General features: G+C 42.7%; 1 protein-coding gene across 2 annotated transcripts in view; it reads left to right on the top strand.

The window, feature by feature from the left end:
* Window positions 1-25,003, top strand: part of SENP1 (SUMO specific peptidase 1) — a 195,765-nt gene that overhangs the window by 52,052 nt on the left and 118,710 nt on the right. Inside the window, exons 2-3 of one of the 2 annotated variants that reach the window (XM_086966231.1) lie at window positions 18,701-18,743; window positions 21,733-21,890. In XM_086966231.1, the coding sequence (XP_086822357.1) occupies window positions 18,740-18,743; window positions 21,733-21,890 (162 nt within the window). In that variant the 5' untranslated portion in view covers window positions 18,701-18,739. The remainder of the gene's footprint in view (window positions 1-18,700; window positions 18,744-21,732; window positions 21,891-25,003) is intronic. The other variant, XM_086966241.1, reaches the window with a different exon arrangement.

Here is a 25,003-nt window from a genome sequence, read left to right as displayed (position 1 = left end):
TCTCTACATGGTTACATGTGGGTTTCATACCGACACCACTGATAGTATGTCCTGAGTATTTTACTTCAGACGCTTTCAATCTGCACTTGTCAGAGCAAAGTGTAAGTACCTTGCTAGACAATGCTGTGAGTGCACTATTTAAATTCTGATCATGTTCCTCAGCGTTTTTACCATATTCAAGTATATTGTCTTGGAATGCTATTGCACCTGTTAGTCCCTCAAGAGTTTCCTTCATCAATCTTTGGAAAACTGAAGCAGCTCTGGTGAGGCCAAATGGCATGCGACAGTGCCTAAAAAGTACTTCGGGAGTTGGGAATGCAGTTAATTTTTTTGATTCTTCATCCACGACTACTTGATGGCAAGCACTGGCTAAGTCAGTGCAGGAGAATACTTGTGCACCAGCTAACATAGACACCATCTCATGTAGGTTAGGGAGAGGGTGGGCATCCATCCAAATAGCATTGTTTAGGCTGCGTAAGGCCACACTTAGTCTAAGTTCCCCTGTGGAATTAACCAAAATCTGAACTGGAGAAACCCCTGGTGATGATTCGTTGGGTTCAATTATATTCTTACTGCACGAATCTTGTAGAATGTCTTTGAGCATGGATCGGTAGGATAAGGGAACACTTCTCACTCTGTGACAAACTGGAATAGCATTGTCACAAAGTTTGATGCTATCTCCAAATTTATTGATAAAAACACTTGAAAATTGAATTTTAAAATCAGAGATAAACTTAGAATTGTTATTATCTAGAGCATTAGAAAGTCCCATTAAGTAAACAGGTGGATTAGCTCTAGGGTCAAGTTTGATCCCCGTCTGTTCTTGGTGTGGCTGACTCAAAAGTGATTTGCTTGATTTTGCCACATATATTTTCCCAAATGTGTGGCGTCCTGAAAATTCCCAGTTGGCCCAAAAATAACCGACCAATTCAATTTTGTGTCTATTGTACCCACCGGGTGCTACATCAGGTGCAATCAATTTCTTGTTGGGCCATTTATCATTTACAATATTCTGCACTATAATGTATACCATGCACAAGAATCTACAAGAAGTTGTAACTCATCACCATCAATAGAAATCATGGAAGATGGAAGCTTGCTGATGCCTTCGCTCCCACAAACATTGATGACAGTGTTGATTTCGTTTTCATAGCTTTCACATATACTTTCACATTCATTATAACCTTGGATCATATGTACTCTCTTGGGCATAGATGTACATACTTTGTTGAAATGTTCCTTCTTGCCACACTTTGAACTAGGCATAAATTGGAATTGCCTAAATGCCCACTACTCCTGCATCTATAACATACCAAGATATGCTTTCTGTTTTCCACTCTTGTCCCTTTATATCTCCCATATGGTTTTTGGAAACCCTCAGTTTTTTGCATAGTCATTTTCTTAAATTTATCAACTTCTTTAGTTATACTGTTTATCTCACTTTTCTCATTACCTCTTATTTCTTTGACAAACTTCTCAGAATTCTCAAAAGATTTGGCTATGTCAATAGCAACATTTAAGGACAAATCCGATGTCGTCCACAATCTTTCTTGTACTTTTTTAGGTCTTGCCATAGGAGGGGACCTCTTGCAAGCGATCACCACTTTTGCCTAAACGCGTGCACGTTTTGCATTGCTTTGTATTGCAACGCGTGCACGTTTGGCGTTTCCCTTGCAGGAGCGAGCAACGGTGCAATCGTTAGTAAATATTTTCAAACCAGCTGGTGCTGCTGCTCGCTCCCGCAACGGAAACACTTTTTGTGTCTGGTCCCCATGCACGTCCCCTCCCTCCCACCTCCACAAGAGTGCACGTCGCTTTTAACTTTCACGGCTGTGCTTGTTTTATTTATTTTGAGTTGGAGATGTATATTATTTGTACTTCATGAAGGGATGCTCTCTCCCGCTAGACAATGCTGGTTTATGTGTTTAGAAATGCAACATGGTTATTTAGTACATGGAAATTGATGTTATATACAGAACCGTTTGATGCACATTAGGTTCTCTGGTAGTTTCAGTGCCACCGTCTTGACCGACAAAGGCGGAGGCATTGTCATTCAAGACCAAAATAAGTATGACATGGAAATCCTACGCCAATTGGACAACAAGGAACACTAAGTTTCCCTTCCATCCGACCCACTGCCTGGAATAAGAGCCAAGATTCTATCAGTGACTGAATAAGCAAAATCCAACCACATCATAACAGACAAAGAAGCTACATACCTCAATAATAGCCAGCCCCGTACCCCTGTGATATACGCACTACCCAAGATTCACAAGAACCAACAAAACCCCCCGGTAGACCCTTTGTATCCGGCTGCGGTTCATTCCATGGAACCAATTGGAAAATATATTGATAGCATCATTAAAGAATTTGTACCTCTCACTGGCACTTATGCCCGTGACAGCATGGACTTAATTAACATCGAGGACACTCCCTTCACCCCAGGCCTGGATCTTATGGTCGGGATGGATATTGAGTCACTCTACATTAATATACCCCACCATGAAGGCCTGGCAGTAATGAGAGGAATCCTGGATACAAGACCACAAGAATTCCCACTGAGTTTGTAATGTCCCTCCTGGAGATTGCCCTAATAAATAATTATTTCCTGTACAAAGACACTTATTACCTCCAGATCAAAGGAGTGTCAATGGGTGCATGTTTTGCCCCGAACTTTGCCATCCTCTATGTCCATCACCTTGAGAGTTCTATTATACTGACTGACCTCAACCATTCAGGAACAGTATAACATTCTAGCGTCGCTACATAGACAACATTTTGGTTATCTGGTCTGGAAACAAGACGACCCTCAACCAATTCGTGGAATGGCTACATACCTGCCAAAAATATCTAAGATTCACCACGGATTGTAAGGAAAACAACTTACCTTTCCTTGATCTGACACTACGGGTGGAAGATAACAAAATAGGTACTGCACTATTTAGGAAACCGACGGAGAGAAACACCTTACTGCTCTATCCAGCTACAATCCCTGTGGCCACACAATGGTTTACCGTTTGGACAATTCTTACGGATTTGCCGCAATTGCAAATGGCGCAGAGATTTCTTCAGAGAAGCTGCCATCCTCTCTGAAAAACTCATCGCCTGTGGGTACCCTAAGAAATTGGTTACTCAAGCAAGAAAAAATGCATGGTATAATCACAATAAAACTCTACTCGCACCCAAGGAGAAGATGACCATCTTGTGTGTCCCTTTTTGTTTTGTCGTTTTCCCCTGCCAGTAATAAACTTTCAAAAATCATCAAATCCAACTGGAAAACACTGGCACCTCTTAACATATTCAACAAACCACCTCTATTCTCATACCGGAGGGGCAAAAACCTATCCGACCATCTGGTACATGCCATTACCTGGCCACAAACCAACAGGCTTGAAACTGTGAGAGGGTTATGGGACCTCCCACCACTCCTTGGACATTATAAATGCCAAAGATGTTCTGTATGTGCCACTACACTAAATACTAAATGCTTTGAACATAACGGACAAAAATATGACTTGAAATCCTTCACCAATTGCTAACCTCTAATTTGGCACACCAGCACTCCCAGGCTGCCTAGTACGATCAACTCACGCTGGTATACCATAACTGCACAACCTGCCTTGGCCCTCCTCAGAGCTCCAGCTCCCCTTCCTGCGTTACTCACCCCCTTATTCCAATTCCAAGGCTCCATCCCCGTAATTTGTCATAGTCTTCCCTCTCCACCTCCTCAGCCGAACCAGTGCCCACGGTATACATACCAGACCCGGGGGCTGTCGCCCAACCCTACACACACACACAACCTCCGCCTACTCTACATGCTGCACGCCTAGTTTTAATTTCTATGTTTCCACATGCTGCACACCTCATTGACTTTGTCTGATTCCCACATTTAGGCAGCACATTTGTGATTGATTTACCCTTCGCAGCTCGCCTTGCTCGCACAACTGTGTCTTCTGGACATCCACTGTCCTGCCAGCATGAGCTCGCCCTCTACTCTTGAGTAAGTGCACCACAACATATACGCAGGCACCTCTAGCACACATTTCTTTTCAATGAGCCTAGGCACGGTAACTGTTCGCGGCGCTCTTTATCTGTTTCCACCCCCTCGCTGTGGGCTCGAAATTTTAAGCCTTCTCCACTTTGCCTTTCCGTCTTGGTCCACCAACAAATCGTGTTTACCGAAACACCGTCTGCTTCCACAGCGGAACTCTTGGCGCCCCCATCTGAGGAATACCCAACCTAATCATTGTAAAATTGTAACAATAAATGTTTGGATACTTCAAATGTAAAGGAACCGTTTTTTACTCCACCGCTGCTGTATATACCACAGCACTTGTGCACAGTATTCTTATGGTTACATGTCATTCAATGTAATGCAGTGCTACCACCTCATGTGCATGTACATATGAAGTTTAATATGTCCAACATGTTCTTTGATTGAAATACAAATTACCTTCATAAGAAAATGTCTCCCTGGCTTTCTCATCTTTTGGATTTAATCCACTGCAATTAATTTTGCCACATGTACTTGAAATTTGAATATTACCCTTGATTGGGACACTGTTGTTTGTTACCCACCGTCTTCTAAGGGACAGACAGTAGTGTGTTGACTAAAGTGAGCACTCCTCAAATTCTTCGTATAGTGCAAGATCAGTAAACATGCTTATTGTGCACGTTTCTCTGTAGGGGTTTGTCTTTGGATCGGCAGAACAGTTCCACAGGCGTTAAACTTCGAAGCCGGTCCGTGAATTCCGCCTCCGACCTTTTTAGGTCGAGCAGACCTACCCTCAATGCGTGAGCATTGAAGGTGTCTGCTTCAGACCTATTGTGGCCCGTATTTAGGAATGTGGACAGCTATAAGACGCGCGCTTTGACAATGTCAGATTTCACCTCGGGAGCGTGCGTCTGAGCTGCGCTTGCGCGGAGCAACACACAGCCCTTGCTCACACACAGACACAGGCAGCCCCCACCCCTCTGCATGCACGCACACACACACAGGCGCGCGCATGCACACGCAGGCACACGGCACACATACAGGGACACGGCACACTATCCCCTGCCTCGCATTCTCTCTCAATCACACACAGTCACGCATGCGCACACACATTCCCTCGCGCACACACGCGCGCACACACTCCCCCCCCCCCTCCCCTCCCCTCCCCTCCCCTCCCCCACAGGCACGCACTGACTTCACATCAGCCCTGGGCCCCACTCACCGACTGCGCTCTTCCGGCGGGGCTCCTCTCGTGCTCCGCTCCTCACGGCGCGTCTCCTCTTCTGAATCGGGGCTCCCTCAGGTCAGAGGAGCCCCGCAACAGGCGCCACACTCCTCCTTCTCCCCGGCCCCCTCCTGGGGACCCGGGCTACCCCGGACCGGCAGGGCGCTCCATGCGCCGGCATGCCTTCTCACGGACCCCGGGAGGTGGGACTTCCGGTCGGCTGCGAGCGGATTGGCCGGCCGGCCAAGAGCTTCCGGGTCGCCGCGGGCAGCGCGGCGGCACCCTCCCGATCACTACGAGGACAGGAGATGTGCATGCGAGTGGGAGTTGCGTGTTGTTGGCTTACTTCCTTCAGTGGTTTCAGTTGCCCATGAGCTAACACTCAACTGAGCATTTGCGGCTGGTGTCTTGTGTGATGGACATGTCTCGCATCCAAATCAATTCAGGGCCGATTCTGAGCATCTTACTTACCAGGTAAATGATTTAAGAACAATGTAATTGGTACATTACGTAAAGCTGCATCGCTAGGAAGCAGCAAGTATTATACGATAAAAATGGCCATTTATTAACTTTCTGTAAAAAAAAAGTCATCGGCCTTTTCCACTTTACTAAATAGCCGACCACTTCATCTTTCTTGAGTTGTTTTTATTTTGGTTACGGGACAGCGATTACTTTCATATTGGAAAGCGCTATACATAAAGTTATTAAAATAAGCATGGTCGGTACTTTGAAACATTTTTTAGGATGTTTATTTGCACTGTCAGATCCCAGTCGGGGAGGGGCACAGGACAGGCCGTAGCTACTCGACCCCAAGTGTGGTGGTTAAGGTCATTTGCCACTGGGGCCATCTCACTATGCCTCTCTACAAACTGGGCCAAGTACAACCGTTTCTGCAGAAAACTCACACCCTCCTCATCCTCACACCCTCACTCACTCTTACACCCTCACTCACCCTCACACCTCCTCACCCTCACACCCCCTCACCCTCACACCCCCTCACTCACCCCCACTCACTCCCACTCACCCCCACCCCCACACCCTCACCCCCACACCCTCATCCCCACACCCTCATCCTCACACACCCTCACACACCATCACACCCTCACCTCCCCTCACATACCCTCTCCCACCCTCACCCACCCTCGCACACCCTCGCACACCCTCGCACACCCTCACTCACCCTCACACCTCCTCACCTTCACACCCTCACTCAGCCTCACACTCCCTCACCCACCCTCACACCCTCATCCTCACTCACCCCTCACCCCTCCTCACCCTCACAACCCTCTCACCCTCACACACCCTCACATCCCCCCACCCTCTCAAATCCTCGCACCCTCACACCATCACACACTCACCCTCACACCATCAAACCCTCACTCACCCTCACACCATCGCTCACTCACCCTCACACAATCAAAGCCTCACTCATCCTCACACCCTCACACCTCCCCACCCACACATCCTCACTCACCCTCACACCCCCTCACCCTCACACACCCCCTCACCCTCACACACCCCCTCACCCTCACACACACTCTCACCCTCACACACACTCTCACCCTCACACACCCCTCACCCCCACACACACCCTCACCCCCACACACACCCTCACCCCCACACACTCCTTCACCCTCACACACTCCTTCACCCTCACACACCCCCTCACCCTCACACACACACACCCTCACTCACACCCCCTCTCAACACCTCTCACCCACCCACACACCCCCTCACCCTCACAACCCCTCACCCTCACACACCCTCTCACCCTCACACACCCTCTCACCCAAACACATCCTCACCCCGCATCACTCATTCGCCACCACAACATCAATCTGTGCAACCATTCAACAACTAATTCAAATATGTTCTCTCAATGTTTCAAGCTTTATTACAAATGTAACAAAAACATGTTAATATTTCACTTCTGTTTTAGGACTTTTGTAACAATAAAAGACACAGAACATAATCTTCTCAAGTTATTTACAAAAGTTTAAGCTATTGCCATTATAAATTACAATACCTTTTATTTAAGTATTAATTATGTAAAAAAAAATTAAAAGCCATTGTTATTTGTAATATCAATACATGTAAGTCACGTAAATACAACAATTATTGCATTACAAGTGCTATATGTGTCACATTTGCGAAAATTATAATGTTATTTTCCGGCGTATAAGACGACCCGGCGTATAAGACGACCCCCTACTTTGCTTAATAAAATGTAGGTTTTGTGCTATACTCGCCGTATAAGACTACCCCCACTTCCAGTGCAGTCCAACGCAGTCCTGCATAGCCATTTTGAGAATGTATTTTATTTTATTTTGGCTCGTACTTTGTATGCTTTGTATGCTTTTGTAACCTGCACACTTATCACTTTTTCTCCAGGAATGTACCGATTGCTACCTCATGTATTTTGGTTGCTCGCTATTGTCACTTTTGATCCATGTAACTTAATGTTTGCTTTTGTAATTTGTCCATTGTTATTGTTGCTCACATCAGCCCATTTTTATATAATGCAGAAGCAGTCTGACACCTTCGGGTGTAGTCCGCGCTATGTAAAAGCGCATGAAAACATTCCTTCAAATTTAGTATCCGGCGTATAAGACGACCCCCGACTTTCCAGAACATTTTAAGGGGTTAAAAAGTCGTCTTATACGCCAGAAAATACGGTATTGGCATTGTAAATGACAAAACTATTAATTTTGCTATTTTCAAAAACAAAACCTAACTAAAAAATTTGTCATTTACAATTCCAATAGCTCAAACTTTCCTAATGCGAGACCTATTGCATTGCAAATGCTTGTTTTTCCCTGATTCGAAGAGACATGGATGGGACGGTGAAGAGTCCGAGGTGACTCTGGTTTAGTGAAGCAGCCGAAAGCCCTGGAACTGGGTCATGTCCTTGTAATTGCCGGCTCAGTGAACCATGGTTTAAGAAAGTCTTGTGGGTAATTGGTGTGCACCGTGTAATTGTGGTTTGACAAACCTGGAAAGCAAAATTTAATCTATAAATAAGAGTCATTATCTTGGAGGAAGTCGTAAAACATATATTGGCTATTAAGTTTGCCTTCTGATTTTAATCCTTTTCTTTTAGTAGATGAATAAAATCGGCCTTTTTAAGTGACGTTTAGGCTGTGAGCATCATTTGTTGACAGTTGGCCGTTTGTTTTTTCTGGCCTCCCACAGTTCTCGTCCTGAAGCCATAAAACCTCTTTCTTTGCTTGGTGGTTAGTAAAAAGCTCGAGACCATCTTAGTTTCTGCTTCCGGGTATTCTGAGCTCTCCTGGGTTTTTAGTGCCTTGAGCTTTGTGTCTTTAGGGGTTTAGTTCAGAGGGTAGATTGAAGCAGAGTGAAGGGTACAGTTTAGTGGAAAGGCACAGTGTTTAAGTTTGCATTTAGATGTATACTATATGGCCCTACTTCATGCCTTTGTTAACCAATAAATATTTTCTCGGAACACTCTAGTGCTGCTGGGTGATGTGCATCTGTCCTTTTGTTCTATTTATCCATAAAACGTGAATTGTTCTGTATTGACCACGTTCTCAGTGGATTTTCTCATTACCCATCCTTTTCTCTGTCGGTCCTTCCTTCTCCCAGCCATCCTTCTTCTCTTCATCCACCCATCACACCTTCACCCACCCACCATTCCTATTCATCCGTGCATCTCTTCATCATCCCTTTTCTCCACCCACCTCTTCATCTATTCTCTCATTCCATCCTTACCTCTATACAGCCATCATCAACCTTACTTCTCCCCTGAATCCATCATCCTTACTTCAGTTCACATTTCTTTCACGATTCTACCGCCCCCTCCCCCAATCAATCCATCCATCCTCTCTTGTTGCATTTGTTCCTCCCTCCACGACTCCATCATGCCTTTTTCACCAGTGTCTCTAAAAGAAATCAAACTGAGCACACACACAATTAAAAACAAGCATTGGTATAGCCAATAGGTCTCGACTTTAGGACCTTATAAGTGTTAAGTTATCCAGCAAAATCTCATTGGTGCAAAAACGTCAACTGTTGCATGGCTAAACACTTCTAAGGTACCAAAGGCGAGACCTATTGGCTATGCCAATGCTTGTTGTTATTTGTTCTCATAAGAATCGGGTCTCTAAGCACTTGTTCATATGAGATATGCTCAAAGTCATGTTACTGCAAGAGACCCAAGAGCTGAAACAAAATCTTCAATGGTCTCGTTAGGTTGTTGTTTTCTCGAGGAGAAAATGAACCTTTCCATGACAGTTTTTCTTTTTCCCATATCTTAAATTGAGTTGCATAGACACATACTGGTATACATTGATATTGCCAGGGTTCATTAATGCAGAGCTAATTTTCTTTCTGGTTCACATTCTTCTTCCTCTAATACCTCAACATAAGCTAGAAACACAGGTTCCCATATTTCCCAATCGATCAATGGTTCACCTGGTGTGGCTAGGAACAAATGAGGAGGTACAATACCAGCCATAATATTACACAAGATAATGCAATGAATAAAGAAAAAAAAATTATCAAAGCAAGCAACATGGACATTTAACTTGAAATGTACATTGTGTGCATATCACAGAAATTGTGTATGCAGAGAAGATAAAAACCTGTGGGCATACGGTGCCTTGATGTTCTTGTTGTAAGTTTGTTGAATTCTACTGAAAAAATATTATCCAGGCGATCAAGGAATGGTGTGTGGTATTGCTGTAGAATATGATCCAACACTTGGTTATAATTAGTTATACTCAAGATTGCCTGTCGTTCTATACTTTAAACAACAACAGGCTTGACTAATAAGCGTGCCTATCGCTGTGAAACGTACTAAAGATGGTGGTGTATTACGTGCAGCGTGGTTGCCGTGGATACCGTAGTCTAAGGTGAATACGGCGTTGTCTTGGATACCTTTGTTGGCCTTTAGAAATGTGCAATAACCATGCACATTCAGGCGTCAGCACGTTCTCATGCCGTTCAAACTTCATGAAGAAGGAGGCAAGCTACAACACACACAGCTCGGGGAATCGCGTGCGGTTCTCGAACCTCAACAGCACAGGTAACGCAGGTAGGGGAAAACAAACCTGTATGACTCACTGACTCTGGACTGCAATATCCAATCCCTTTCAATTCTCTGTGAAAGACCATGTAAAGATGGCTCTTATTCCATAATCATTATAAAGTTCTTTATTGGCAACTCGGCTAAACACCGCAAAGACAATCTCAACATATCGCCGTTCCCTCATCAACTGTCCCTCCCTGGAACCCCACGCAATGCACCCTTATTCTAAGAATACAAAGACATTCTAGCATCCATCCTATGACAACCCTCGTGAACGTTTCCCTAGCACTCATCGTCACAAATGGACAAAACCTACCCACTCCATTCCTGCTCTGGACTGTAACAACAAAATCAAAGGCAAACAAATTCCATACCATCTCAAAACATCTTTCAGGTGACAATAATGGTTTTAACTTTTCCCTCACTACTCTTCCCATCTCAATATCAACACCTGCCCACCAGAATGAACTTTTCACTCTCCTCTCTGTCCTAACAATTCCGAAATGTCCTTCAAGACATAAACCTACAACTCTTCCCCTCAAAGTTCTGGGAGGTATGACTTTCCCTTCTCCGTAAACAAATCCTGATTCTACACTCAACTCACCTCTCACATTCCAAAAGCTCCTACCTTCATCTGCACTCGGTTTCCCTTCACTCCAAACTTCAAAAACCTTCTCTTTTTTTTCCTCCATCAACCCATCTTTTCCATAATGCAGAAGCCACTCAATTGACTTCTTCGAATTCTTCCTCCACCACAGCAATTTGATACCCATTCCACTCACTCCTAGGTACTTCTTTAATCGGTAAGGGCAATCTACTCAAACAGTCCGCAACTTCACTTCGTACACCAGGAACATATTTAATCCCGTAATTGAAATCCTGCAATTTCTTTTAAAGTCTTGCTGTTCTGAAATATTCCTTTTCCCACACACAACCAAGGGCCTCCCTTGCTGTTGCAGAATAAAGTTCTTCTGCTGGTGTCAAACTCCTTGATGCAAATCCAAAAACAACTTATTTTCCTTCACCATCATTTTGTGTTAAAACCGCACCCATCCACACCGATGACTCAACCATTCCTGAAGTCTCCAACCTTATTAATTCCTTTTCCAATTCATTCCTTACTGTAAACTGTTCGTTTCTTACTCTATAATTTACATGAACAGCATTCTCCTCTAATTTTATCTCATGTTTTAATTCCATAAGCACGCCCATTTTTCCTGAGAACACATCACTATACTTCCCTTTAATTTCTTCCGTGAAATCATCATCTTTAACTTCTTTCGCTAAATCATCATTCTCACCCAACACCATAACCTGTTCTTTTGCATTCGGATTAAGTATTATATCCAAGCTTGCCTGATCTTTCCATCCTAAAACACTTGGTCCATTTTCCGCAACATACATTCTTCCCTCTGCCACCCTCCTTTTAAACACAAATGTCACATCTCTACACCCCACCATTGGAATGCTTTTCCCAGTGAATCCTCTTGGATTTATGTCACTTTTCATTAGATCTACACCAATCTCCTTCACAAATTTTCTCTTCCACATATCCAGATTAACAATAGTATATGACGATCCCGAATCTGCCACTAATATCACTATTACCCCCTCCACTTCAATTTCACATTGGGGTTTACTTCTTCCTTTTACTTTTTATATCCAAAATAAAATCTCTTATCATAAAAACGTCATCGTCTTCATCTGAATAGTCTTCTTTAACTGTTTCCTCAACTCATCTTCTCCCCTTGTCACATACTTTATCCTTGTAGTTTTATCTCTTCTATAACAAACTCTTGCGTAATGACCAATTAATCCACATACAGTACATTTTTGATCTCTTGCTCTACATGCTTGACTGTTCGCTAAATGTGTATAACTTCCACACCTAAAACATGCTAAATTATTTGTGCTTTCTCTTTTATATTCATTTTTTGTTGCTTGAAAATATTTCTTCTCCGTCTTCTCTTCATCAAATTTATCTTTCCTTTCTGGACCAACGCTGCTTGCTCTTATAGTTTTCCTCACAACACACACTTCTTCTCTATCTTTTCCTTTCTCTTCTTCCTGGGCTGCTTTTGCACATCTGACTGATACTTCAGCCTTTCTTACTACCGCTAGCACCTTGTTCAGTGTTCCATCTCCCATGGTCCATAATCTTTCTTGCACCCTTTTATTGTTAGTGAGCATAATCACTTGATCTCTTATTAATTCTTCTTCTATCTGTCCAAATCTACATTTCTCCGCCATTCTTTTCAACACGCTCAAATAATCATCAATCTTATCATCCTGTTCTTGCTTCCTCCTGAAAAACTTGTACCTGTCAATTGCCACACATACCGTTGGTGCATAATATCTCTCTAAGTCGTCCAACGCATTCTCATATACATCCGTTTCATCTTCACCTCTTTCCTTCTTTTGCATCCGCACATATTGCCTTATTCCTTCTGGTCCTAAGGAATGTAGCAATATCCCTTTTTTTATTTCCGGTGTCATTTCTTCATTTTTGATAGTGAACATATAATTATTGAAATATACTTTCCATTCCTGCCATCTTATTTTTGGTTCTCCAGGTTCTGTTAAGAATGGTATTGGTGGCGTTAATGTAAATGTTTGTGCCGCACACATTTCAAAAAGTATAAGTTACGCTTCCAATAAACTTCCCTCTGTTAGAGTTGTCCTTCCTTTTCCTGCTTTTATGCACTTTAATGTTGCAATTTTAAAATTACGCTTCTAATAAACTTTCCTTCTTTGTTTGATTTTTTTTTTCCTTCCTTTCCCTTCCTTTTACTCTGCTTTTATTTACTTTTTTTTTTTGTTCCAATTACAATCTTCAAAACGACTATCCAACTCTTAAACAGCTTTTCCTGATGCTTAACATTCGTTTCCTTCCTTAATTGGTATTGGTGGTGTCAAAGTGAACATTTGTCTTGTACACATTTCCTCTTTATTATAATATTCTTAGCGCTTTAAATAAACTTCTATTCTTTTTTTTTTATCCTTCTTCCTCCTTCTTCCCTTCTTTTATCTATCTCTATGTTCGTTTTTCATTCTTCACTCACTTAATTTCTTTCCTTCAAACTCCGTGGGTCCACTCAGAGGTGCCCAATCCTCCGTCGCCAAAATTGTAAAGATAGCTCTTATTCCATAATCATTATAAAGTTCTTTATTGGCAACTCTGCTAAACACCGCAAAGACGATCTCAACATATCGCCGTTCCCTCATCAACTGTCCCTCCCTGGAACCCCACGCAATGCACCCTTATTCTAAGAATACACAGACATTCTAGCAAAGAATACTACAACACGACAGACCAGTAGAAGACCTTGAAGCGAAAAAAAATGTAAACATCTCAAGTCCAGTGTTTTCCGGTAGTGTTCAGTAGTGAATTGAAACACGGATATCCATTTCTTGCGTAACAATAGGAGGAAAAAACCAAAAAGCAATAAAATAACAGCGTAGCTCCGTGCCCTCTCGTCGCCAGTGTAGGAACGACCGGAGAGCAGAATCCAGTTAAATGAAGAAAGACTGACTCTAGGAATTGAGAGAAAATGCTCTGCGTTTAACACCTTGGCTGCTAGGTGTTTTCCCCTCCTGTGCTGGAAATGGCTCTTCCCCTTTATTCATGACGAGCTCAGCTCGTCATCAGCACAGCTCAACTGTGCATCATGACGAGCTGAGCTCGTCATCAGCATCGAAAGGGTTAATGTAGAGGACCGTCTGGTCCAAGTGCCAGATACAGAATACTTTTCTGTTACCAGGCATCCCTTCTCTCCCCACCCCGACATTCAATAAATAACATTCTTCCCCACGAGGACAGAAACCTCTGATGGCCATGGTGGAATGGGCACGAGCATGACTCTACCGTGTTGAGCCCGTGTCCACCATGCAGCACAAGGTGAGAGCGCACAAGCACAGTAATGCTCGAGTGCACTCAACAGTTACCCTAAATGTCCTCTGCCCATCCTCTGTTTCATACTGAGTTTTTCCTCACAACCGCTTTCTGCCCTTGTGGGTTGACGTGCGAACGACTCCCAGGATAGTAGACAATGGAACCCTAAGCGGGATAGAGGTGTTACTTGTCCCTGGCAGGAAGACACATGGGCGTTGGCCCAGAAGGGGTGGTTCAAAGTTGAAGCCCCCATTGAAGGTCAAATGGTGACCACTTCGGAGAGTAGTCCTATTGTTTAGGTGGACAGGCTGGCACTCAGGAAGGAGAGGGGAAACTAGTTGGCAAACTATTTTTTGGCGGGACAAGTAGTCCTCTTAGTAGCCACACCTCTGCATTGGGCTAAGGAGCTCTACAATCCGAGAGAGGGGGTCTGCCATCTTGAGACTGGGCAGAATGGGGAAGTCTGGGATAGCCAGATGCAACACTTCGCATGAAGTGGACCTCAGGAGTGAGGGAACCTAGCTTCTTAACTAATGGCTGCGGCCACTCTGAGCACGCTTTCTGGGCATCAAAAGAGCACCCCTGGCACCCAGACCTCCTATATTGACAGGCTGTAGAAGAGGACTGATGAACTACTACCCAGCTGCACCAAGGGCCCAGTGAAGAGGTGCTGTACCATCATGGGACCTGGTGGCTAGAAAAGGAGATGGGACTGTGCCTGCTGTGTCCTGCTCGTGGAGAATTCATTTTCGGAGCCCAGCAGAAGTAAGACTCCAAAGGCAGTTGGCTACCTCTCCACCCCCCCTCCCCCCTTTGCATCACAGGGCCGCAACAGTTGAAGAAGCCTGCTGTGACCAGTTAGTAGCCCATATCTTCACATCATGGCCAATCGCCGCTGTGCTGCACCGAAGGCCAGGACCTGCCGCTCAAAGTTGCACCGGAGTCTGCTGTACCCGGGAGAGTGGTCAGAGTGCAGCCTGGTCTAGAAGGCAAGTTATTGACCAAGGAAGGATTCTCATTTAACCATGAAAATGGGCGGCCAAGATTTGTAACTGAGAGTAGCCGAAGGAAGACTCTCGTTGACTATCACATCCACAGCATCCTTGTCCATCTTGTATGCCTTGCATCAGGACCACTTCCAAAAGGATAAAAGTGCTTCAAACTGATTGAAGACTGCTTCTCCCTCCGAGGTTGCTGTGTCTGAGGACCTTGCTAGTCTTCTTGTTCTTGTTGGAGTTGGTCTCCTAAAGTAACTGAAAGTAGCCTCTCTGATACCTACCTAATCTTTTTCTTGAAAAAGTTTCTTCGGGTCAAATTAGTTGAATTTGCCAGTGCTTGTTAACTGTAAAGTAAAAAGTATATATTTACTGCACCGTGTAAATTCTGTATTCCTGGAAACCTCTGGTGCATCTTTTTCATTTTGGTTTCTAAAATGCAATCTATTTGTTTAAATTGGTGTTGGATTTCTTGAGTGTCTCGTGCGTTTTTTTTTTCTTCAGTTGTTTTGGTGATGTTTAAATTGCCTAACAGTTGTTCCTTTGTGTATGCCTGACTGCTCAGTCACAACTACCAAGGGCTGAGCTAAGGGTTTGACAAACGAGGTTGTCCAGTGTCTTGGACAATGTGTTTTCTATATTCCATGATATGTCTGTGGTTATTTGTGACCTTCAGTGGTATGATTGTCAGACTTTTGTTAACTCGTTTTCATGTCTGTTCTACTTCAAGGTCAAAACACTACTCGGTCCCAAAAACCATTTACTGACAATTTTGTTGGTGAGGGCGGAACTCGCATAGTTTAATTCTGCGGACTTACCTAAAAAACTTCTGAGACCTTACCAAGTTCTGCAAGCGGTGTAATTACAGTCTGTCGGATTTAGCCCCAGAGTTTGTCCCTCGCTTTAAAATCAGCGCGAATGGTACTGCGTCAGATGGCACTGCTTATTTCTGCCGCTCGAGTAGGTTTTCTACTCGAGCAGCAACTCTCTCATTGTGAGCGGTAGTGACCTGCCACACCCGCCCATGTTCAGAAATCTCACTGGGAGGTAGTGTAGTGCTTGTTTTTTCTCGCTCGCCAACTTAATGTCACTGAGTTACACGTGCAAAAAACTCCACCACGCGGCGGTTGGCAGAGTTTTTGCCGAACTCTGTTCTCCAAGCGGAGCACAGAGTGGGCAAAACTCCATGAACTCCGCCAGCAGAGTTTAGTTCCCACCTGTACAATGTTGTACTTTTACATGTATTTTTGAGGTTGTGTGCGACTCTTGAATTTAATTCCATTTTCATAATCTATTTTCAGCTTGATTTTAGTTATAGTCTGAATTGACCACGCAGCTTTCACTAGACTATTATGTGATAATAACTAGAGGGGTGCTTTGGCTCTGCCACATGTTGGGAGCCAGGAGTACATGTTTTGAATGGGCAGAAGTTGGGTGCTTTCACAAAAAAGTGCTTGCCCTCCATAGGTCTGATCATTTTGTTTATCCAGCTGCCTAAGCTTGAATTTTCAGGAGCACACTTATGACACTAGAATGCGGTGTCTTAGATATCTAGATACTTTGTTAGTTTTCCTCTGGCAGCAGCACAGATGGTAGGAGGACATTTGTTAACACATGTGGATTTTTAGGTCTGGTTTGACAGTGCAAATGACACCATTTTTTAACATGCACCAATGTTATTCATCAGTTCTTCGCTTCCACACAAATGCATATCTACTCTTTTCTACTGAATTTTAATTTTTCACATTATCATGCATCATTCCTTTAAAGCCAAACCATATTAGCATTGTCAATGCTTGTTTTTCTTTCGAAGTTGCCTGTCGAGGTGTTGGAAGATTCTTTAAAGGCCGAAGCTCTTGAGGTCAGTCCCTGTTGTCTTGTTGGTACGTGTGGATTGACCAATTACCTGATATGGGCATAATGTTTTTACTGGGTAGTGTAGGTTAGATTGTGTGCTCTGACATTTAATTGTATTTTTAAGTTGGTATCCTTTTCTTGAGGAGGTGACTGCTCTAAGTCATCAGCATTTATATTGCCGGGCGACTCCATATCTTCTCTTTCTTAGCCAAATTCTGCATTGCCAAATTCCTCCTAAGCTGTCAGAGGAGGCTTGGTAGTACATTGCTCTTCCATCAATTAGTTTGCCAGTCTCATTGTTGCTAAATGCATCTTTTACGATGAAAATCTGTACATGTCCTACAATTATTTTCATTACATTTCCTCAGTAAGCGTAAGTCACATTCCCTGTTGAGTCCTGACCAAGGGAATCTGGTATTACCACATGAACAGAATTTAAAAGCAATATTTCCCAGCCATCACCGCCCACTCTCCAAACGAGTCATTCCTCCAGTCATGCGGTTTCTATTTAAATTCAGGGTAAAATGTAGTTATGCACTTGCTGATCGGTGACTGTGTTACTGTCTTTTTCATTTTGTCTCTGCCTAGTTTTGCAAGGGATCACTGGACCGGCTTCAAAACCTGTGGTGGTTAAAAGAAAGTATGTGCCCTAGTGCTTCCTTAGTTGCGGAGGCTTATATTCATGAGTTCTTCCATGCACCCTCAAAACTAAAAGCAATTTTAAAGAAACACCAGCTTATTTATCACTCCACAATAGAGGGCGGTAGAGTGCAACAACACGTTGCAAACGTTATGGGCATATTTGCTCCAGAGCTAGACTGTAATATGTTATTACATCTGGTGTCAAACCAGCCCATTATAATAACATTGTTTTTTATATGGACATATCCATTTTCTGTATAAAACATCACCATAGTCCAACCAGGGATTGGGATGGAAATGTGGACATGGAGGGATTGGTTCATATTTTACCTCGGGGTATTTTGGATGAGAGAGTTGGAGATGAGCATAGAGCAAGCAAAGGGAGAGAGGTAAATATACTTTTGTTTAATTTTTGTATTGCAAAACATTAATTTGTGAAGTGCAGTAAGCATTTAAATTAAGTGGGAAGCTACTTTGGGAAGAGTTACTATGGACACCAGAAGGGAAGACAAGTCTCAGAAAATATGTTTAAGAGGAGAGGAAGTAGAAATGATGCATGCTAGCCAAACAAGGGTGGTGTGCTGTGGTAAGGATACACAGTCCTTGATTTGTTTACTCTGGTGTAGGACTGGACATGGCCGAAAGACACACCTTTAAAGATTGGCAAGACTAGCCAGTGTTTGTGTGATACATTATTAAGAAATTAGAGAAATTGATACAGAAGTAAGAAAAGGGAATGAGCTGAGAAGCTGATAATTAGGAAGGAGACAACTATGTGACCTCACTGCAGACATTCTAGTTACTTTTGATTTAGAGTAAAGAGTTGGAAATGTTATCAGTCAGTGTACTTATATAATTGCATTTACGATTCTAATTGTGTCTGGATACCGATAGTACATATTGCAAACTGTTAGTTGATAGCATGTATCATTCTAAAACCTAAAGGCATATTTGTCAAATATTTTAGTTACTTTCAATAAAGTTGATTGCATTATTGTTACAATAGTGGGCTTGGTTGCATGTAACAAAGGCATGTTTTGTTTTACAGCGCTTCGGTTCTGGGAAATTAGTCCATGAAGTCTCCAATATGGGTAAGCACTCATCTTCATTTTAATAGTCAGTAATAGCCTGGTTGAGATCCTTGGGGTGGTGTTGCTATATAAAGCAGAATGTTCAGGGGTAAAACTGCAAAGATTTTGTTTGCATTTCCATAACAGTTCGGCCTAATGATTAGTGTATCCAGCCATCATAATCGTTAAAGGTTTGGCAACGGCAAGCCTTGCAACAAGTGACGTATACAGAAACTTGTTCACAGAACCGAGGCGCATGTGAAAATCATTTTCATGATCATTTTTACTTTGTCCCTGAAACAAAATAACCTAATTATTGAGTTTTGCTACCTTTTCTAAAGAGAGAACTACAAAATTCAACACCATAGGGGGTATAAATTAAAATGCTATAATTTTTAGTGGTCGTATGATAATGATTTATATGACCAGAAAATAGAAATGGTTTTGTGCATACCTGGCGGAAACTCCCAGCCTTCAATTTCTCAATTATTAGCCCAAAACCTCAAACTTAGCAGCCAATGGGATTGTTGAGGTCCTGCCCAGTACACTAGAAGTATTGGGAAGCGCTCTTAATGGCATCAAAGGGAAAACAACAGTATATCTGCCAATTAAATAATATTTCCAAACCAGCAAACTGTAATAAAGTGCAATCAGAACATCTTGTCCGTGTTCTTCGTGATTATCGCACACACTGCTGAAAGGTGTAGTTGTCCCCACTCTGACAAAGTATTTAAGGACAGGATAAGTTAAGGGCCGTCCATTCCGAGCCAGTAAGCGGCATATATGTTTGCCCTTCAAATTAAAGTACTGTCATTTTTGGAGTAGCAACACACTATCAATACCATAGCTTTTGACTGGAGCTTAAGTTGGTAGGTGTATACGTATTGCTTTGATTTGCACTAGCGACTATCAACTTAGATCATACAAAAGAAATGTTAGACAAAATTCGGTGGTAAAAGATGAAGGTGTGGATCAGAACGATTGATTATTATCCATGGCACTCCTAACTGTTGAATACATGGAGCACATAATAGAGGAATTCTCCAAATGCGGTCGCTTTCAAAAGAAACCTGAAAACACATACATTGGTGTCACTGACCGTACTCAGATCCTACCCACCTCCCTATAGTAAACAATCGGATCCCAACAAGTTAAAATTTGACATAGTGAAGACCAATTGAGGATGGTGTTTTGATGTGTTACAGGGTGTTCTTCATTCCTGGGATGGGAGTTTTTTTGTAGTGTGTATTTGCAAGTCTTACATTAGACTACGTACTTATCTAGCAATATATTAGTTAAGTCTCTTGTAAATCACTTTACAGGGAAGGTGTAGGCCTTTCACGACTGCTGTTACACCTCTTTGACATTTAATGTCATTCACAAGCATCATGCTTTCAAAGGTCTATCTTGACAATTATGTATCGAGGCTGCTTTGTCTCCTGGAATGCCATTTCCCGTCATGGCAGAGTGAAATGCCTAATATAGCATTTGACGCAACTTTCTCTCCTCTTATGCCCTTATGATCCGACGCATTCACAATGAATGTTGTGGCAATCTGTGAACCCTTGTTAACTAATGGCATTTACTTGTGCATTACCTTCATATACTTATCATGATATCTGGATAACGTTGGAAAGACATATCAACTGTGTTGTCGGTGATCAAGATTTTGAAGTGAAATAAATTTCTTTCCTATTTTAAAAGTAACGAGTAACTACAATTGAAGATAAACAAATGAGTTGTCGCCGTTTGCCTCTGCCACTGCCTGCCACATTTGATCCCCTGATTTTCCATTTTCTTATGTCTCCAGTTCCCTGGATGACCTTTCCACGTGCTTCTTTCCTTTTTATAAATGCTCTATTGCTCAATGTCCAGGCCTCCAATTGACCCATTAAGCAACAGATTCTATTCCCTATTCATATCCCTTTCAATGTCCTCCACTCAATCTTCTTCTTTTTGAGTACCCTTATCGAACTTCCAATTAGCTTCACCTAGTGGTGACACAGGTACTCCAACTCTGTCCCTATATGCTACTGCTCGGCTCCTGCTGCACCATTTTCAATGACCCTGTCTGAACAATATACCAAATAGAGAAACATTTAAAATGTTTCAGAATGTGTTGAGCAGCTAAGGAATAGTTCACTGACGTTATTGTTTAGTCAAATACCTGTGCTCCATTCACCAAATCTCATTTACTACCTCTATGGATTTTTGTGTATTTATGCCTATGATTTATCCTCTCTTTAAGCAGCATTTGTCACTGTAGAAGCAACATGTAAAGGACTTGTTATCAAATAGCACCCTAACTATTCAACTGATCTGCTCTGCTCACAAGACAAATCATTCATAAAAATAGTTGCGCACACACACACATGTAAATTTCTTATATGCATTACGTTTATAGTGCTGTGCTTTGTAGATATTTATTGACCTCTGTATTGTTCATTACCCACTGTTAACTGTACCATAACTGATAGTTTTTGCTTCTTCATCAAACCTTAAAAATGTTTAATGTTCATTGTTTTCCTGTTTTATTTGGTGAAACGTCCTAGTCATCTTGGGTGATTTCAAATTTCTCTTTGCTGTAGATAGGGGTACATGACCATCTGCAACATTGCAAAGAGGCATAAGTCCATTACCACAGTGTGTGTAGAATGTGATAATGTGCACCTGTCAATTTTTATTTTGCCTTCTTGCTAACGTCTACTGCATGGATCCATACTTATCCATGGTGAACATAAATCAGTTTAAGAAGGGGGCATCTGCCTCCTTGCCCCCCATTAAGACTTCTAAGTGTGTGTCACAGTTATTAATGCTCATCTCACATCACACATATGAGGTTGCGTTTTGCTTTTAATCCAATAGGGAGTGAGGGTGTATTGACGCAGTGTAGTAAATCCACGTGACTCTCAGTGATCATCAGTTGTGTGATATTCAAGGTTGTGAAGAAATTTTTCAATTCTTTTTTACTTTGTTGCACCTTACCACTATCTGTCTTGCACCACTCCAGATGAAAGTGTTGATTTCCTGAAGCCAGCTGCGACAGAAGTGAAAGAAATGTTATGGGAGAACCATGGTAGTTCACTGAAGCACAGGAAAATGTTTAAAGCCCACCCGGGCCAACAACGATTGCCTGCTGTACACGAACTTCGACTTTCTAATAATCCAGTATGTATTGCTTAACTTACTTCAGGCATTAATAGTTATAATTTGGATTCCTACCGACGTCTGGTATGCCACATGGAATGCTTAAGCCATTCACACATTGAGGTGAACCTTGCTGTACATACGTATTGTCAGAAGATGCAGTGCAGAGACAGCTTTCAGATATCTGTAGTTTAAAAAAAACATTTACAACAATAAACATTGTTGCAACCATAAAATAAATATGATGCAGAGCTTTCTGTAGATTGATGAGAGCAATAATCTGACACTATGATTTGTTTTCATTTTGCCACAATTTCAGATGTGCTCTTGTGTATCCCTTCATTTTTCTATTTTCACCCCACATTCTTCTTTTAAGGTATGTGCTGAAAAAGTCAGACTGTCGCACACAGTTGTGCCCTTATGAAACAAACCTAGGTTCTTTCAGCCTAAATATAATTTAATGTTTGGCCCCACAAAGTAATGATATCCTCCCAGGACATGTTGATAGTGCACTTTAAAACTGAGCAAACCCTCCGCATCCTCAGCCCTTTCTAGATCTGACTCGAGCTTTCTCAGTTGAGTCCCCCCTGTCAAGAGGACTTGCAACTATTTGGCAATTTCTTTAGAAACCTGTATTAACTTGATCACCTATTTTTTGATCCCACAGAGAACTGGCCATATGGAGATAACTTCTGACCTGGCCTAATTAACATTAGTAATTATCTTCCATAGCTAAGTAGTTCTGTTGTAGAAGGGACACAACATTTGGGGCATACATATTGCAAAATAAATAATAAAAACATGTAAAATACTGCACAGCCATCAAAACAGCACAGTTAGTTAACACCATGTGATTACATAGTCAGTAACCATTTGTGATTGGTTTCACTGTGCCACTTGAATTTCCTTTAATATGTCTCCATTTGATGATTGCAAGCTATCTTGAAATAATGTTAAAGATGACAAATCTTTCTTTCTGTTTTTTAAGTTTTGAAATGGACCCCCCCCCCCCACCCCACAACTTCTGTTTTTTTTTGTTTTGGGCTTTTTAATATATTTTTATTTATAATCACAGGTTTTTGGGAAGAAGGACTATTTAAAAATACTGTGTATTCCTCTGCCTAGGCAGTGGCATTTTCGAATCACATTACCTCATGGATGTGACTCCTTTTTTCAGTATTGACTCGAGGCCCTAAAACACCCGGTACCTGCATGACTGCGCTGGTTGAAGAGTGGAGGAATGATCTGGGTGAGCAGTTATTGATAGGATCATCTGGTTTGAAGATTAGTAATACTACGGAGAATAAAAAATAAAATTCAGTCAGACTGTATGTGACTGTTCTCCACTTCGAGCATAGAAATGGATAGCCATGACTGGTTTTCCAAAACCTCGCATTGACCTGACCCCACTTTCCGTTTCCTAACTCACAATTAACAGTATTTTAATCCCCCATTTTCAATGTTCTGTAAGAATGACATTATCTGACCCCATGCAAGATCCCATTATGGTCTGCTGTTGTGCTCTCTGAGAATTGGCCTGCTTTGGGGTGGTTGGTATTAATTAATTTTCTTGTTCAGCAACTGCGTACGGATTACCAAATGTATGCTCTTGGAACAAAGGTAAGAGTCCAAAGCACATACCATTGTAGGAACCTTGCTCTTTATATAGTAGACCAAAAACCCTAATTGGTTTATAGAGATTTACATAACCCAGATGGTCTTTTTTGTGGTAGTGTGGATGAGCAGTTTAGGCCTATCGAAGGGTAGTGTTAAGCATTTGTGGACATACACAGAAGCAATAAATGAGACACCCGCTCAAGAATAAATCAGAGGCCATTTTAGAAAAATAGTCGTATTTTTATATACATTGATACCAAGAACTTTATCAAGTAAATACTTTTTCAACTATCGATTTTAGCAGGTAAGTAAAATGCGCACTTACATGCGTCTTTACGCACAATGCTTTCCTATGGGTGAAAAGGTATTTGGTTTCTGGGGGTCTCCTTCGGGACTTAGAATCGTAGGCAACCTAGGTCCAAAGTACCAACAGCAGTTACTCTTTACCTGCCCTGAGGCGTCTGGTTGCAGAGGTGCTGGTTGGGTTGGTAGATGTGCACCCTACTCCGGTAGAAAGAAGGGAGAGCACCTAAAAACAGACCGCAGGGGGGACCTGGGGACGAGTTGGGTGCTTGGGTCAAAAGGGTCCTGGAGACAGGAAGCACAGTCGATTCGTAGGTATCTGGGCTCGAGCGCAGAGTGGAAAGGTTGGTGGGCTGTGTGCACCTTGGAACCTTGCGATCGTCTGTTTCTGTGGTTGAGGGCGCAAAAATGGGACCGGTGTGCCACTCCGGAAGTGGGTCTCTGCAGTGCTGCTGTATCTCGGCAGCTCCTTTGTTGTGTAGTCCCAACTGGACTCTCAAGGTCTCTGCATCAAGAGATGCAGTACCCCGGTTATTGGTCCTTTCCGGCTTTAGTTGGTTCTGGTGTGCTCTCACTTGGCGGGGGTACAGATCTGACCTGCAGGAGCACACGGTCCTTTTCCTGGGGGGCTGCTGCGTTGGGCTAGCTGAGGAGCAGCAACATGGTAAACCGGACTTTGCGTTTCGGGGCCTGTGGTCTGCAGGGGAGTAGTTAGTCTACTCTAAGGGAGATTGCTCGGCAATTTGCGGAGGGCTGGCAGAATACCATGGTTCTTGGAAGCTGTTTAGCTGAAGAACAAGTGCTGGGTTGTGATTGTCGAGACTTAGTTCGGCAGACAGCGTTTAGTACCAAAAGTCCACGGTAGTCTTCAGTTGTCAGCCACTTTTTGCAGCTCTCGGTGTCCTACTCTTCTTTATCTGTCCAGTATGAGTTGTTGGTGTCAGGGCTGCCCCTTAAATATGAAATTTAGGGGGGTTACGTGAAGTGACCAGTAGTAGCCAATGGTCTACTAACTTTAGGGTCTCTAAACCTTCTATATGACAATTTTTGAAGAGAAGTGGGCACAGCCCTGACCCAGAGATTCTAATTCTGCCAAAACATAAGATAGTAGAATTTTAAAAGTTGTGTCCACACCAGGAAACCCACCTTAGGGGTTGTGCTAGCCTGAGAGGGGGACTCTCCTCCTAACTAGTTAATTTTCCCCTGTCTGGGGA

Source organism: Lissotriton vulgaris, chromosome 1_1 (assembly GCF_964263255.1).
Source record: "Lissotriton vulgaris chromosome 1_1, aLisVul1.2, whole genome shotgun sequence".
NCBI lineage: Eukaryota > Metazoa > Chordata > Amphibia > Caudata > Salamandridae > Lissotriton > Lissotriton vulgaris.
This window is presented reverse-complemented; position numbering and strand designations above follow the sequence as displayed.